The following is an 18,169-nucleotide window of genomic DNA, read 5'->3' as shown; positions in this document are numbered from 1 at the left end:
GCATTTTATAATTATATATACTTCTTTTTGTATTTAACTTTATGTTTTTACCCCGTATAATTTGTTTCTAACATACATACATATATATATCACCATTTTATTCATTATTATAATTATCATTTCATGTTGATTTATTTATTTATCTACATGTTCGTTATTATTTGCTTAAATGTCTTTATTCTTGTTTGTTTATTTTTTATTTTTGTTAACTTTTATTATTTACCATGCATAAAAATGTAATTTGCTTTCACTATGATTTTGTGTTTTCTCTTACTTGATGTAACAATTTTTAAAATGGCATTTCGTGTTTGGGTTCGAGAAAATCGTGCCCTAACTTATTGGGTTTCGATTTTCTCGATGAATCTAAATACACGAATTTTTTCAAAATCAAGTTTTAAATGATCTCGAAATTTAAAAAAAAGGGGGTCGTATCCTAACTTACTGGTTATGATCTCATTTTTAAATTCGAGATGGCTAAAATTTCTTAAATAAACTTTTTCATTCGCGTATCGAGAATTTGAGATATTGTATTCTAACTTATTGAATATGATTCTTTTTCTCGAATAACGTGAAATATCCTCCTTTTCTTGAAAATTTTTAACATTTTAATACAAGGATTGTATTTTTAAAATTCTTTTAAATTCTCAATTTTCGACATTAGGACATTAAGTAATCAACTAGGTACCAATTTTGGGCGTATCGAGGGTGCTAATTCTTCCTCGTGCGTAACTGACTCCCGAACCCATTTTCTAAATTTCGTGGACCAAAACCGTTGTTTTAATAAAATCAAACCGTTTATTAAAAATAACCATTTTTCGAGGTAATCCAATCACACCTCATAAAAAAGATTGGTGGCGACTCCCATTTTTGTTTTCATTTTCCAAAACCCAAGTCGACCCGTTTCTCATGAAAAAAAAGGTGTCAACACACTTCTTTCATCCACTTGTTAATATAATTAAATTAATATTAACTAATAAAATTTTAAAAATAATTTTATTTAATCTATAATATCAAGCTTTCTATTTTACAATATGATTTGAAATATTTAAAAGTTTTGGAGGGAGGAACATAAATTATCCTTATTTCTTAATGCTATTGTAAAAATATTTGAAGGAATATAAGGCTCGACTCTCCCTTTTATTTGTCTCTTAACTCTTTATACGTAACCTACTCTTTCACTGGAGACCTCTTACGTGCAGCTGGAAAATTGTATCCAACAATCTTTACAAATTAATGAATTATTCTCAAATCAAATGCACTTATACTGGAACTTCAAGGAAAGTGTGACCAAATACTTTTCATTTGCTTCTCACTCAAACATCCTTTCTTTCTTTAAATCTTCATTCATTTCCCTCAAACCAAATAACAACGCAAATGGGTTTTCTTTACTTCATCCTCCTACTCCTCTTCCTCTTGTGCCCAATATTACAAGCAGCAGAATCTCAAGAACCTACCTGTGGTAAAGAAGTATCAGATTTTGAAATATCACATTTAAATGCATTGTAACATGTGGAGTACATTATTTTTTTAGGAAATGTGCAGTATATTATTAAATCTGTGATGTTCGGAGTTTTATTTGTTTATTCATTTATAAAGTGTAATTTATATAATATATCTACAATTTGATACAAGTGTTGGAAATTATTAAATTTTATATATTTTTTGAACCTTTACTTTCAAATTTTATTTTAAAAGTAATTTTAATACACTTGCCAAGAAATGATTGTAGGGATACAAAATGAGACAGCACATTGACGGAAGAAAATTTTGCTTCGTAACACATTTGTCCAATAGTTGGTCCTATTTCTTGATTGGGGCAGGAAAGGAATATAATTTAGCCGTAAAATATTAGATATGGAAGTTATTAAATCGAATTTGATTTTCTCTAAATTTAATGTGAGTATTTTTATTTTGTTTTACCTCTTTCATGATCGAATAAGAATGGATAAGAGGCTCGTTGGATTGACGTGGTGGGGTAGAAATGAATATATTTATAGAAGTGAACCCTATATAAATTTGAAACAAGTAGTATATATAAAAGCACGAATTTAAATTTTTTTAAATAAATAAAGATATTTTTTTATCATATTACTAAATTTAGATGTAAAAAATTATAATTTATTTTGACATGTAGTAGTGATGGTAATTTTAAAAAGAAAAAGAGTAGTGGTGCTAGTTTAACAAATATAATTTACAATCTCGTGGTGCTACTTAACCCTGCTTTTGTTTCTTTAAAACCCGACTTCTACAGTAACCCTATCTAAATCTTCATTCATTTCCCTCAAACAAAATAACAACGCAAATGGGTTTTCACTTACCGCTTTACCTCATCCTCCTACTCCTCTTCATGTTGTGCCCAATATTACAAGCAGCAGAATCTCAAGAACCTGCCTGTGGTAAAGAAGCATGTGGAAATATTACAATTCCATCCCCTTTTGGAATCCATAGCACCTGCTGTACGGAACCTTGGTTTAGAGTGACTTGCAACCCAACCCTCAATGGGGTAAAGCCATTCATAAACGTAAATGGCATCGATCTGGAGGTACTTGGAAAAGCCTTATATTCAAACGCCATTCTCATCAACAATCCGGTTACTTACATTAATTGTGACAGTATAAACAAGGTTAGTGGGAGGGTCAATCTCTTAGGCACTCCATTTTTCTTCTCAAGTAAGAGGAATTATTTCGGGTCAGTAGGTTGCGGAAATTCGGCTACTATTTTAAGTAACGAAGCTGTTTCACTTGGCGGCTGCATTCAGCCAAGGTGTGACGATGATGCTTCTGAATCTGGCTGCTTTACTCAAATTACTGCAAATCTCACTTCCTATACCGTCAACATGACAGCCATGTATCCTGACAGCAAAAGATGCGCATCTGCTTTCATCTTTAGCAAGTACTCTTTCCGTAGTGCTTACCCATTACCCACTGGCATCAATAATGGAACTACGCAAGTTCCCGCCGTGCTCAACTGGAATTCCACCTATTGCGATGACGGAGGTCAGTCACGCGCTGTCACTTCAATTGCTTGGCTTTTATTCTTCTTCTCTTAATTCAGTTAATATATAGATTTTGCTAATTGTTTAAAATCAGTCTTTAGAATCATATAAGTTCTAAAAAAAAGTTTTTAGGATCATTCATTTTGTATATTAATATTTTTGGCTTTCAAAAATTTATAACTAAAAGTTTTGTATTCCAAAAACTTGAATTAATGCTTAAATGAGATTAAATTAAATTAAATTATTATTTTTTAGAGGAGTTAAAAATGTGATTTTTACATTTATTCAAGGGTTAGAGGACTTAAATGGAATTAAATTATTAATTCTTTTGAAAGAGGCAGAAAGGTGCAGTTTACTAATTTGTTCACTTAATTAGGGAGATCAAGGACACCGCTGGATTCATATTGGTTATATATATATTTGAGTTAATCGAGTTGACAAGTCATATTTTATTATCTTTACTTAATTCAAAAATTTTTCGAATTAAGTCGAGTGAAATGAAATTTGAGTCTAGCCGAATCGAGTGAAATTTTTTGATTTAAATTAAAAATTAAACATGTCAAATTAAAATATTGTTACAGTATAACTAAGTCCTTATTAAAGCACATAAATTTGAAACCATATATATTTGAAAATTTTTTCAAAGCAAAATAAAAAATACTTTAGTATGATAAACTTGAATCATTAATTAACTTATTTAGGTCCCAAAATTATTATTCTAGAAAATTTTTACTTTTTTAACTTTCTTTATATATTTTTAGAATTTCTTATAATTTTTTAAAATATATAAATTTTGGAATTTTTATAAATATTTTGAAATTTAAAAATTATTTTGAATTTTTTTAAAATTTTTGTTGAGAGAGGCCAATTTGCTCATTTTCAAACTTAATAGTGGCGTAAAGGATATATACACCAATTTGTTATTCGAATTATTCTAATTGTAAAATTCAACTCGATTTGAACTTGAAACTCAAATTACTTATTTGAATTGACTCTAATAATTTGAATAACTCAATTTGATTAACTCGAAATTTGAATTTTTTTTATATTTTCAAATCTAATCGAGCTTTACTCACCTGTACATATATTTAGTGGATTTTACGATTTACTCCTTTTTTGCTAAATCCTCAGTATGTGGAAGACCAGGACTAGGACCTATCAACGTCAACACCGACAAGGTATGGTACTGCGGAAATGTTACTTTTCACTACCCCTTTAGAATGAAGGACCAAGATTATGAAACTGACGATTGGTTTGAAGTAATTTGCAACAAAACCGCCAACGGGGGAAAAGTTCCTTTCTTAAACATAAATGACATGATTCTACAAATACTGGACTTTGATTTTTTGGACGGCACCATCAAGGTCAACCATCCAATAACTTACTTCAACTGTCGAAAGAACCATTACAATGGGATGAGTCTCAACCTAACTGGCACCCGCTTTTCCTACTCAACTTCTGACAACAGTTTTTGTTCTTCAGGTTGCGGTAATTTGATTACTATTTTTGGCAATGAACCAGATAAACTTTTGGGCGGATGTTTGCAACCAAGTTGTAGGATTAATAACAAGATTTCCCATGTTGCTAGTTGTCTTGCTTTTTTCCCTCAGGGTCTCAGTTCATTCTACATAAACATGAGTAATAGGGTTGATTCTAGTGATTATAGGAAGAAAAAATCATGCGGATTTGCTTCCTTGATTTCTGATGACTATGATTTAGAAGATTCTGATATAAGTAGTAGGACGCATGTCCCAACACAGCTGCAATGGGGCACACCATTAATTGGAGAATGCTATTTGAATGATAGTTCGAACATTTCTTGTACATCCGATGGTGAATATTGCTGGTCGAGGTTGAGCTCTACTCATCTATGTGCGTGTGATAGGGATATTCGCATTTATTCGACGTTATGCAAAGGTATGAATTAATTTTTTTAAGGAAATTTTTTTATATCTATATTATATTTTTTTATTTAACAAATTAAATTTCATTATATTAAGGGTATTCACATCTTTTTAAATTTTTATATAAAATTGATAATAAATTTAAGATTGTGAGATTTTCAAAAATTTTAAGCTTTAACATTTATCATTTCAACAACTGATTCATTTAATTCTTATATAAGCTTTTAATAAATATGTCTATTACATAACTTTTTCCAATCCCATTATGGGTGTACCTTAAATTAATATTATTTTTTAAAGGGCTATTTGAGTTGGTGTCACCCATTAACTCAGTATGGACTCAGTTGAAAAATTATGAAAATCTATTACTTTTATAAAAGAACAAATATTATTATGAGAGTATTTTTATCATTTTATATTTTATCTAAAATCTAAAAAAATGAGTATACTAAAATTTGAACAAAGACACCTTAGTAGCTATTAGTTAACTTTACCATTTCAATCGACTCTTTTTTTATATATCAATAATTTTTAAAAATAAATTGTTACATAAGTTTTTTTTTCAATTACATCGTTTGTATATCATAATTTAGTTATTATTGGTTGAGGTATATCATGACTAAAATATATTAATTAGTTCAAGATTCAAGATACAAAATCAAATTTAATGAAGTATGTAAAATTTCGATATATATATATATATAAGTGTATAAAAAAATATGGGGAGTAATCCACTTACACCGGTATAAAATGAAAGTTGTTTTACATCCTTTTGTATCCCCCTATACGATTAATATTTTAATAATCCAACTGTTGAATTTATGGTTATATTTGTACTTGTCATGCATAAAAATTTTTAAACCGATTTGATATTTCTATCGTATTGATCTACAATACTCAATATATTAAGATATATTCAACAGTTGAATATTTTTTATATTAAACAAAAAGTTAGAAATTTTTAATTTATATCAAATTTTACATGAATGGTTTATATGAATAAAATATTAAATTCAACGGTTGAATTGTCAAAATATTAACCGTACAAAGAGATACGAAAGCGAGTAAAACAACTTTAATTTTATACTGATATATTTAATTTTACACCAATTGAAGTGAATCTCTAAAAAAAAATGTACTTTTGCATATAATTATGCATATTTTTATTGGCAAAAAATTCTTAAACATCTATAGTGCCAGAAATGTATACACTGCATGCATTAATTACTTAATATCTATTGCATTATATGGATGAAGCATCTAAGAGTCTCTCTATTATAGGAATTTGACCAAATTAGTCCCTCTACTGTTAAATGAATTAATCTAATCCTTATACTATTAAAAAGAATCAAAGAAGACCAAATTAAAATATAATTAACATATTTTTTTTAGTAGAGTTAATTATTTTTAAAGTTTTTATGATTCGGTAAATGAAATATTTTGTTTAAAGTAGAATAGATTTTGAAAAAAAAATCAAGACATTTTTTATACAGTAAAGGTTAACTCTTTTATAATTTAAACTTATTTAATTATTTTTAATAATATAAGTACTAAATTGATCCGTTTAATAATAGAATGTCTAATTTGATCCGATCTATATAGCATAAAGACCTCTCAAATACTTTAACCGAATAATATGATTATAACCTTTTTTCTTTTTTATTCAATTCTTAAATGACAGATGGGAATTGTGGGGATTATCAGTATTGTAGCATGCTTTGTTTGAATACCCCTACCAACTATTGCTCGTCGGAGTCTTGCCCTCCTAATCATTATGAATATAATAGTACGGGATTTCGTTGTGAGCGCAAAAAACAAACTCAAAATACTCATGACTTGACAAGTATTATTATAGGTACGTGCTGATTTACACTTTGTTTTTAAAGTGGAATCATTATGGTTATTGGATTATGTCAATTCAAGGTGTGTTATATTTACTTTTGAATGCGTGAGGCAGTAACAATTATTTATCATTAAATTTGTAAGAGTTGAATATCGATACAATGGATGGTGCGATAAGGTTCTCTCATTGTTGATTTTAATTTTCAGATTTACCTTTTATCTATGTTTCTTATATCTATATAGGTTGCAGCACTAGTATTGGGACACTATTTCTACTACTCGCAACATGGAGTGTGTACAAAGTCCTCAAAAGAAAACAAAAAATCATGCTGAAGCAGAAATACTTCAAAAGGAATGGAGGTTTGTTACTGCAACAACATTTGTCTAGCAATGAAGGTAATGTTGAAAAAATTAAGTTATTTACTTCAAAAGAGATGGAAAAGGCGACGGATCATTATAATGAAAACCGAATCCTTGGTCAAGGAGGTCAAGGGACTGTTTATAAAGGAATGCTAATAGATGGAAGCATTGTGGCTATTAAGAAATCCAAAATGGTGGAAGGAAAGAAATTTGATGAAAAGAAGGTTGAACAGTTCATTAACGAGGTGATAATTTTATCTCAAATTAATCACAGGAACGTGGTTAAGCTTTTAGGGTGTTGTTTAGAGGCTGAAGTTCCTCTATTGGTGTATGAGTTCATCCCAAATGGTACATTATACGATCTCATTCATAACCAAAATGAAGAATTACCATTGACATGGGAAATGCGTTTACGAATTGCGATTGAAATTGCCAATGCCTTGTTCTATTTGCATTCAGCTGCTTCTGCTCCTATTTATCATCGAGACATCAAATCTAATAACATACTTTTGGATGATAAATATAGGGCAAAAGTATCAGATTTTGGAACTTCAAGATCAGTTGCACTTGAACAGACACATTTAACCACTCGGGTGCAAGGAACTTTTGGATACATGGATCCCGAATATTTTCGAACAAATCAATTTACAGAGAAGAGTGACGTTTATAGCTTTGGAGTTGTACTTATTGAGCTTTTAACAGGACAGAAACCCATCTCCGCAAACCAATCAGAACAAGTGAGAAGCTTGGTATCTTATTTTTTGCATTCAATGCAGGAGAATTCCTTATTTAGCATTCTCAATCCAATGGTAGTAAAGGATGGTCCAGAACAGGAGATTATGGTTGTGGCTCTGCTAGCAAAAAGATGCTTGAATCTTAATGGAAAGAAAAGACCCACCATGAAACAAGTAGTAATGGAGCTGGAGTTGATTAAAGCTTCAGGTGGAACTGTTATTGAAGACTGTGGTGATGAAGAATCTGAAACAGATGACATGATCCATTCATGGGATACCAATCCTAGTAGTTCAATGTCCAGGAGAATTCCAACCGACAGTGTAACTTTTCCGTTAAATTCATCTTCCTAGTTTCCAACACTCCTGAAACAATTTATCTTGATTGATAGCCTTTAGCTTTTGTATTTGTCACACTGGTGGAGTCTTGTGGTTGCCCAAGAATTCATACTTGTTTCACACAATGTTATTTTATCTCTTGAAGGTATTTCTAACACAAGTTCTGGATATGTTTTTTTTTTTTTTTCTATTGCTAAGTCGATGAATTCATTAATTAAAAAGACCTCCAAACAGGGATACAAAATCCAAGGGCACCATCAATCGGAAGAATAGTAACCCTAATTATCCACAGCTCTTTTTGGTCTTCTGTTTATATCTAAATGTTTGGGATCAACCCAATTAAGTAAGGAACAAGTAAAAGAAATTAAAAAATTGAACACACAATTTTAATTTTAAAAAAACTCAAGAGGATAAAAATTACAGGTAAAGTTAAATTTACTATAATAACAAAAGAACGAAGAGTACAAAAGATAGATATAAAAACTAAACCTCGAAAACCCGAAAACAAATAATTCTTTAAACGTGTTATGAATTCTAATATCTAATGAGTTTTCGGGGTTTAATTTCTATCTCTATCTTTTATACTTTTCGTTCTTTTGCAATTTTAGTAAAATTATATTTCCCCATAGTTTTTTATTTTCTTTGGACGGATTTTTTCATGTTGAATTTGTGTGTTAAAATTTTCAATTTCTTTTGCTATTTTTACTTGTTTATTACCTAATCAGGTTGACCCTAACACTGAAGATGAAATAAGAAGAGGTGATTATTGTAAATAATCAAACCCTCATAATGGTTTGGGCATTTTTGGCGTAGTCATTTTTAGAAACTGTTTCTTTTCTAACCATTTCATCTTTATGAGAATTGATGAAAGAGACATTGTATTTATGGGACTTAATTAATTCATTTTATTAATTTAAATTTGATCCTCTATTAGTCTTTGGTATAACATGTTTCATTTAATGTTTGGTAGAGCAGAAGACTTTAGCAGATATTTCTAAACTGTTTATCTAGCAGTAGCATATACGTTATAGTTTCCAAACTGATGGATTTGTATAGCAGTCAAGGTGTTGTTGCAATTGTTGCCATATGAAAATTTCTCTGTTGTTAGTATCAATAGTATATAATAAAAGGAGAATCTTCTTATGGTCCATATTTCTTGAAAATGATACCTCCTTGGTTTTAATTTTCAATGAAACAAATGCATGTTGGCTGCTATTTTTCTTAGCAATTAATTTGGATTAAGCTTTAGTGTTCTCAATTTTTTAGAAAGGAAATTTTCTTATATAAATTGAATCCGAAATTGCAATTTCTCCTTAAATCAAAATTTTCTTTGGAAAATCATTAGTCGTAGAAACGGAACATGGTGCAGGGGTACTAAGTGCAAACTTAAAATTAATTAGCAATATTGTCGATAATTAAAGTAGTAATTAATTAACAAAATTTTCTTTAGAGTATAAAGTAATAAGACGTTGATGTCATGACATTGACGATTCCATCTTTAATTTCGTATAACAATTTACATATGTTGATTTAATTGTGGCCCAAAGCCTTTTCTATCATTTTCTGGATACTTTTCCACTCAGAATACTTTTCCACAAAAGACTATGACTTGGAAATTGAGTTGAGCCTTTACTTCAAAATATCGTCTTCGGCTTTTATCTACGAAAATTTTCATCTGCTCTTGTTCAGGTTAAATCAAGATCCAAAAAGGAATACTTGAGACAAATTACTAGTGTTTTCTCTATTCGCAGATTTTATTTTATTGAACTCAATACCAGTTTTGTCACGAAAATTACATAAAAATAAGTTTTTATGTGATATATTTCACTCAAATTTCTAGAAATACTCACATGTATTGATAGCATAAATAAATTTTAGACTTGTGATATTAATTCACCTTATATGTTGAATGGCTATAAATAAAAATGTGGAATCTCTTGTCATCAGAAAGGGTCAAGAGTGACATTCTTGGAAATTTCTTCTCAAGTTGTAAAGAGCAATCACCTTTGCTATCACTCGCTAAGGATAATGCCCATTATTTTGGGCAAGGGGCTAACAGTACTCTTTTGCTAATTCCTCCCTTCTAGCTTTATCGACAACTTAAGAACTAAATAAATCTACCTATATACCTCTTGATTGATTATAACACAAAGTACAAAATTAATAAAAGTTGACTTTAATCACAAATATTTTCATCTATTGTATAGTTTGAGTTAAATTTTGTTTGAGCTAAAAGTAATATTTGAGTAAAATTCTTTCAGGGGTGAATCTAGGGAGCTACTAGGGACCCCGGGCCCTCTTAAAATAGAAAATTTTTCATTTTGGCCCTTTAATATTTTAAATTAGTAAAGGTAAAATTACACTTTGTCCCCCTAAAATTGATAAAATTTTGATTTAATTTTTTAAAAATTATATTTTTACTATTGTAAAAATTACAATTTAATTTCGGTCCCCCAAAAAAATTTTTTTTTGCCTTCGCTCCTGTTTCAACAATGATGACTTTAATATTACAACTCAATGTACATACTTAAGAAAAAGTCTTGTATCACTTCTTTCATTCACTTATTGGTAGAATTGAATTAATATTATCTAATGAGTTTTTGAAAATAATTTTACTTGATCTATAATATCAAGCTTTCTATTTTACAATATAATTTAAAATATTTAAAAGTTTTGAAGGGATGAACATAAATTATCCTTATTTCTCAATACTATTTGTTGAGTAATCCTGTGTTGTGTCCCACTGAAGGGGACAATCGAGTATTTATACATACTATTACTGTTTATGATTTGACTCCATTGTTCATGGACTTGACTCCATTATTCATAGGACTGACGCTCTGAATAGGTCTCAAGCCTGATGGACACATGTAGCATTCTAGCTCGCTTACCAGACCTCGCGACCACCTACATGTAAACTCCTTAGATATGATCTGAACTGAGACCGCAAACTCCCATTGGCTCGTGCGAGCTGATATTGTGAGCTCCCCTGGCAGTTCTATGGGTTTCAGGTTGGTGATCATTGGTGTATAACAATCTGGTTGCCCTTAATAGGCCTAAGGAGGGTTATAAAGTGGCGCTCTTTAGGGCCATCACTTTGCGTTTATTATAGCTTGCAGAATACGTAGTGTCTATTGGAATCTGGTGTCAGCTTCGCCATGTGTACAGGTGAATCGCGGTTGTATATATCTGACCATTGATGTCCCTCGATCATTTAAACTGTCGAAACGTGGGGGAAGAGGGTTCTTTAAAAAGGGATTTTTTTTGAAACCCTAAAATGCACAAACTTAGCATTTTTGTTACTAGAATCAGTCAAAGCTTTTCTTCAAAGTAAATCTCAGTAACTCCTTGTCTTAGGTTTTAAATTTCCTCTATCTTTTTTTCTTCTTTCTACATCAAAGATATGTCGAGAATGAGAGGAGCTCATGGCCAGTTAATTCCATGTTGCCCACCGTGAGAGCGCACTTCCAAGGTCCTTATTGAAGCCAACCTTTTCATCTGCACTACAAAAGATGAAGAGATGCATCGAGCTTTGTGTGCGTAGGGATTCAAATCTCTAACTTTGCTTACGAATTCTCGGTTCTTGATGGGTCGTATAGGTTAGCGACACCAGTGATGGCAGTTTCTTGCTCCCCCTCCACATCTTGGAAGTTGGGTGTCATCTGCCCCTAGATACGTTTTTTTGCCATCTGCTCTAAGAGTACGAGATTGCTCCAGGTCAACTTTGTGGGTTCTCTTAGTGGATTATGGTGGTGTATTTGATTGATTATTGTTGCCGCAATGAAGGACCTTTGCTCATAGTTTTCTAGAGCTTGTACCTATTAAAGACCCAAAATCAAAGAAACTCATTGGGTTTTTATTACTTTTCTCTCCACGAGAAAGGTAAAACCATAATCGCGAATCGATGTGTTAAGCTTCGGCTAAACTGGGGAAGTATACCAGGGTGATATTTCAGAAGAAAAATGGATGGCAATTCTTCAGAATCTTCAAGAAAATAACATCGAATGGAGAGCTCCTTGGATGCTTCCAGATGAGATCTTATATAGATGTGGTGATTTCGACTAGGTCCCTCTACTTAGGATTTGGGGAGTTGTTAGTTATGCACCTTTGCTAGTACTAAGACAGTATAGGTCAAGCCAGTTCGTACCCGCAACCCAAGGACTAGTTTAGTGCGAATTCTCATATAAAGGCAATGGTTACAAGAAGAAGATTTGAGAGATGTCCAATGCTTGGAACCAGACTCGACGGATGAAGAGATTGGTAGTAGGACCGATGGTGACACCTGAATATATTGAGTGGTGGGGTAGGAGAATTAATGATAATATCCTTGGGCCAAGTCAGAGAGACAATCAACCAATAGAAAAGCTCTTGCGAGTTGTCCCCTCCGAGCTAGAAATTATAATGCAGGATTTTGATAGAAGAAATTTAGAGTTAGAAAAAAAGATAGACCACATGGAAGAAGAGAAGATGAATTTGAGACTAGACATTGATATTCAAAAGCTAGAAACTGAGAAGTTAAGAAAAGGGAAGAATAAGGCTTAGAAAGATTTAGATAACTTGAAGACAGACTATAATAAGTTGCGTCTCTCAATGAGAACTACTAGGTTGGGGAAAACTTCAAAACAGTGACATCAAGAAATCCAAGAGGAAAAGATCAAGGCTAATAGATGGGAAAGGAAATTTCAGGAGGCCCAGACGCAAAATGAGACCCTAGAGAAAAAACTGTCAGAAAGTCGAAATGAAAAAAGGGAATTAATGGCTAGAGTGGTTGAATTGGAAAGATCTCTTCATCAATACCGAAATCATAATTCTGCAAGGGAGCTGAGAGGAGCTTAAGCAAGATTGAAGAGATGAAAAGAAGAAGAGAAGAATTAGAGATGGCACTACAAAATTGTGAAAGTAGGATTGAATTCCTTGAAGCAAGTGAAGAGTGTCAGAATGAACAGCATCACTATTTTCAGAACCAAGTTAGTAACAAGGATTACATTATGGGAGAAGCCGTGGTTCAGATTCGAGAGGTAGCTGATCACTTGTAGACTTTGGCAATACAAGCCGATACGCTGAGTGTGAAGTACGAACTTGAATCAGATCGGGGGCAAGAACTAGCTTCATTACTTAGGAAGATTAAAGCTTTGAGCATTGGGGCAAAGCCTTATTTGTAGCCAATTTTATGTAAAGAAATTTGTTTTCTAGTAAAGTTTTCTAAATGGAATTGAATTAGAATTGGTGCCTTTTTGCATTCATTTCATGCATTACATAACATCATATGTATTAAAGACTATTAAAAGATCCTAATTGATTAAAATCATTCCTCAGTCAATCTGGAAACCAACTTACCAACCAAATACCGTTTCGGTACCCGAGCAAAAACCATCGACATGGGCCAAAGATTAGAAAGACTTGAACAACTTCAAAAATAGATACAAATTAAAGAAGGAAGGAGTTAAAGAAAAAAATAGGAAAGGAGGAGAGTACATTTGAGCGAGGATGAGGTCGAATGGAAGCTTATGACTTCCCCCATATATCGAAAACTTTTGTATCGGGAGGGATTATTTATCCAAAGTAAAGAATGCCAAGAGAAGAAAGTATTAAAGAATTGTTGAGAAACATTTACATCAATATTATATACGAAGAAGCAACTGAAGGAGGGACCTTGTTAGATATCCGCCCTTATGAATCGGGAAGTGTGTTAAACAATTGAATTGCGGAAGAAATCTCTGTAGTTTTTAGAGCTTACTCAGAGTAATGTTTAGAACATACTTGTTTCTTTTAGCCTAGAGGCAATAAGAACTCCTTTGTGAAATAGGCTCATGTCTGAACGTCATTATTTTAATGAAATACATCTCTACATGCATTTTGAGCAAATATTCTTTCATTCTTTTTGGATTTTTTCCAAATTATTCTTTCATTTTATTCGTAAATATACTGTACAGATAATTATTCTTAAAATCATACATTCTTTGTATATTATTCGGTACCTATAATAGGTCCCTGGATATCAAGAACATGAGTGACGCTGCTACAAACTCAAAATTTCCTTTTAAACAAGACATATGTTTAGAGGGATCTCATGACTTTGAAGATGACATAGACTGTGGCTTATCTCCGGACTTGTTGAAGATGGTAGAATAGGAAGAGAAACAGATTTTACCTCATGGAGATTGTGACCTTGGAGGAGGGAAAAGTAGTAAAAATTAGAACATGCATAATCAAAGAAATGAGGCAAGACCTTGTTGAGCTACTTCAAGAGTTTAAAGATGTCTTCGCATGATCATACCAAGATATGCCCGGGTTAAGCACTAACATTATAATCTGACAATGCATTAATTTTGAACAACAGCATGATATCAAAAATTTACAGTATGTTCAAGATTAACATCATGAACGATTCAGTAAAAAATCTCTACCGAGGCAACGCCTTTCTCTTTGGCTTATCACAACTTTTCCCATTGAAGTCGAGTTTCCATCTATTCGAGTTTTTGTTTGGATGTTATCCCGATTGAAGAGCAAGATCCAAAGTTTTTCGTCATAATCAAATGTGCCAAAAATAATTTCACCCCAAAAAGTTCTATGAAAGAAACCTGATATCAAAGAAGATCCTTCACATACAAAAGGATTTTATATGAAAGTGGATGTTAATATGGGAAGGATCTTGTGTGGAAGACTTTATCTAGAAAAACATTGGTTCTGATTGAAAGGGATAACAAGGACTTGCCTAATCCTATGAGTTCAGATCCAATAAAAAAACATTTAAAAAAAAGATGAAAAAAGAAAAGAAAAAGAAAAGAAAAAGGAGAGGCCAAAGCAAAAACCCGCAAAGGGTACTTTAAGACCAAAGGAGTTTGAGTTGAAAACCCGAAAAGGGCAACTCAAATTTTGAGTACAGTGGGGCATGGATATCATCGAAGGATTCTAATGGGCATCGCTCTATTTTTGAGGTCATTAATTATTTCACCAAACGGATAGAAGCTACTTTATACGCCAATGTCACCAAGTTAGAAGTTAGCAAATTCTCGAAAAAAAAGATCATATGCTGGTATAAAATGCCAGAAAGGATTATATCGGGCAATGCGTTGAATCTGAACAACAGCACGATAGCTAAGGTCTGTAATCAATTCAAAATCAGACACCATAATTTGTCACTGTATCGCCCAAAAATGAATGGTGTGGTAGAGGCAGCTAATAAGAATATTAAGAAGATTGTGGAGAAAATGACTAAAACTTACAAAGACTGGCATGAGAAATTACCATTTTCCCTCTTTGCTTATTGAATATCAATCAGGACTTCCACCGGGGTAACGCCTTTCTCTCTGGTTTACGGGATGGAGGCAATTTTACCTATTAAAGTTGAAATTCCTTCTCTCCGGGTATTGGCTGAGTTAAAGTTGGATGAAGCAGAATGGATCCAATCTCGATATGATCAGTTAAACTAATAGAAGGAAAAAGGCTAAAAGCTATTCACCACGGTCAGATGTACCAAAAACAGTTGATGTGAGCCTATAACAAAGGTTCATCCCAGGGAATTCCATGAGGGGGACCTGGTGTGGAAAAGGATCCTTCCTCTACAAAAGGATTTTAGAGGGAAATGGATGCCAAATTAGGAAGGACCTTATGTTGTAAAGAAGGCCTTTTCTGGAGGAGCAATGATTTTGAGTAAGATGGATGGTAAAAACTTGTCAAATCTTGTACTCTCAAATTGAGTCAAGAAATACTTCACCTAAAAAAGGAGAAGGGACCAAGGTGAAAACCCGCAATGGGTGCTTTGAGTCCTAAAAAAAAAGAGAGGCCAAGGTGAAAACCCGCAAAGGGAATCCTAAGACCAAAAGGGATTTGACTTGAAAACCTAAAAAGAGCGGCTCAAATATTGATCAAAATAGGGCATGCTATGATCTTGCTATACTTGAATTAACAGGAAAGGGGTATGCAACATCTGAGACATCGACAAAGTACTGTAGATCTCCTAAACACATGTCAAATTCAAAACAGTTTTTTAGAAGGTTGGTACAGAGAAGTTCAAGCTGCGATATCTGGGCATCTAGTCTTCATACTATTTATATTGAATTTGCTATTCTTGGAATACTTTATTCTTTTCAAGATACATGTTCCCAATCAATTCCCTTTTTTATTCTTCTTTATCCTTGGTAATTTATTCATTTTGAGCTATGCTCCAAATCAATTCTATTCTTATCCATTGTTATAATCTTTTGCAAGCATGTTACATTGCAATAATGATTAATGGACTAATAATACTTTCACAAAGGAAGTTTTGTATATTACTCTAGAAGTTTCTAAATAATACAAGAACTTGAAACAGGACTGTTGTTTAGAACGTACCTGGTTAAAGGTTGGAAATATCTGAGAAGGAAAAGTCTAAATTAAGACTATCCCTTTGGATTTTGCTGTCAAAATATTGATTGAACAAAGCAACAAAATATCATGTCGGTGATAAAGCTTCAATGAGCAAACAAGCAATGACCACTGAGTAATAAGAAGAGGTTTTTCTTGGAGAAGAAAATTCTACATTTGTGCATAAACATTTGATCACGACACCCTAGGAGTGGTGTAAATGACCAAAGTAGTGGAAGAATATTCACATCCTATACTCTTGAATTGCAGTAGGAGAGGATGGAAAAAGTGTCAGATTTTATACCCGGGTCTCAATAGCACAAGACTCATGACCCAGAAATACAGTTGAACCTTGAGGTTATAGTGGGGCAAACTGATTGAGTGTTTCTCTGGGTCTTTTGTCGAAGGTACCAGCCGAACAAGAACATGTCAATGATGGAGCCTTAATAAACAATGAGCAATAACAACTCAAACATTAAGAGATTATTTTCATGGCATTCTGCATTCATTCATACACATCTAGTTAGGAGATTTTAATTTCATTCCAATCATTACATCCTAATCACTAGGCATGAATAGGCCCATGAAATGGATTTTATAGGTCATGTTCCCTAGCGAACATATTGGTGAAACCATAAATCCTATACCGCTGAAGTTACAGTGGGATGGATTGAAGTCATTATAGTGAATCTTATTTCCTTGGCATTACAGTGGAACAGATTAAAGCTGAAAGCAGTGAATCTTATTTACCTAGCGTTGCAGTAGATTAAAGCTGAAGGCAGTGAATCTTATTTCCTTGGCATTGCAGTGGAACATATTAAAGCTGAAGGCAACGAATCTTATTTCCTTGGCGTTGCAGTAGATTAAAGCTGAAGGCAGCGAATCTTATTTCCTTAGCGTTGCAGTGGAACATATTAAAGCTGAAGACAACAAATCTTATTTCCCTGGCATTGCAGTAGATTAAAGTTGAAGGCAGTGAATCTTATTTCCTTAGCATTGCAGTGGAATAGATTAAAGCTGAAGGCAGCGAATCTTATTTCTCTAGCGTTGCAGTAGATTAAAGTTGAAGGCAGTGATCTTGTTTCCTTGCCGTTGCAGTGGAACAGATTAAAGCTGAAGGCAGGGAATCTTATTTCCCTGGTGTTGCAGTAGATTAAAGCTGAAGGCAACGAATCTTATCTCCTTAGTGTTGTAGTGGAATAGATTAAAGCTGAACGCAGCGAATCTTATTTCCCTGGCGTTACAGTAGATTAAAGCTGAAGGCAGCGAATCTTATTTCCTTAGTGTTGTAGTGGAATAGATTGAAGCTGAAGTGGAACATCTTAAAGCTGAAGGCAGCGAATCTTATTTCTCTGGCATTGTAGTAGATTAAAGCTGAAGGTAGTGAATCTTTTTTTCCTAGCGTTGCAGTGGAATAGATTAAAGCTGAAGTGGAACAGATTAAAGCGGAACAGATTAAAGCTGAAGGCAACGAATCTTATTTCCTTGGCATTGCAGTGGAGCAGATTAAAGCCACCAGCCTTATCTCCATAAAGTTATAGTGGAGTGAATTGAAGCAGCAAGACAGAGTGGATTGGAGCAGTACCAAGAAGCCAAAACTCGGCATGACTGGGCAAAATTTATCTTTTTGAAGTCTTTGCTCCATTCTCGTT

At 32.8% G+C, this 18,169-nt stretch overlaps 1 protein-coding gene across 1 annotated transcript; it reads left to right on the top strand.

Annotated features, from left to right (window-relative positions):
* The first annotated feature begins 6,559 nt into the window (after positions 1-6,559).
* LOC121221109 (wall-associated receptor kinase-like 1) lies at positions 6,560-8,292 on the top strand. The gene has a single exon (XM_041101602.1). The coding sequence runs from the start codon at positions 7,068-7,070 to the stop codon at positions 8,184-8,186; it is 1,119 nt and encodes a 372-aa protein (XP_040957536.1). The 5' UTR covers positions 6,560-7,067; the 3' UTR covers positions 8,187-8,292.
* Positions 8,293-18,169: the final 9,877 nt, after the last annotated feature.

The sequence above is a fragment of the Gossypium hirsutum genome, chromosome D09 (assembly GCF_007990345.1).
Source record: "Gossypium hirsutum isolate 1008001.06 chromosome D09, Gossypium_hirsutum_v2.1, whole genome shotgun sequence".
In the NCBI taxonomy this organism is placed as follows: Eukaryota; Viridiplantae; Streptophyta; class Magnoliopsida; order Malvales; family Malvaceae; genus Gossypium; species Gossypium hirsutum.
The sequence above is the reverse complement of the archived record's forward strand: the minus strand, read 5'-3'. Positions and strand labels throughout refer to the sequence as shown.

Coding starts and splice junctions, on each gene's coding strand:
- LOC121221109 (XM_041101602.1), top strand. CDS start 7,068: ATGCTGAAGCAGAAATACTTCAAAAGGAATGGAGGTTTGTTACTGCAA.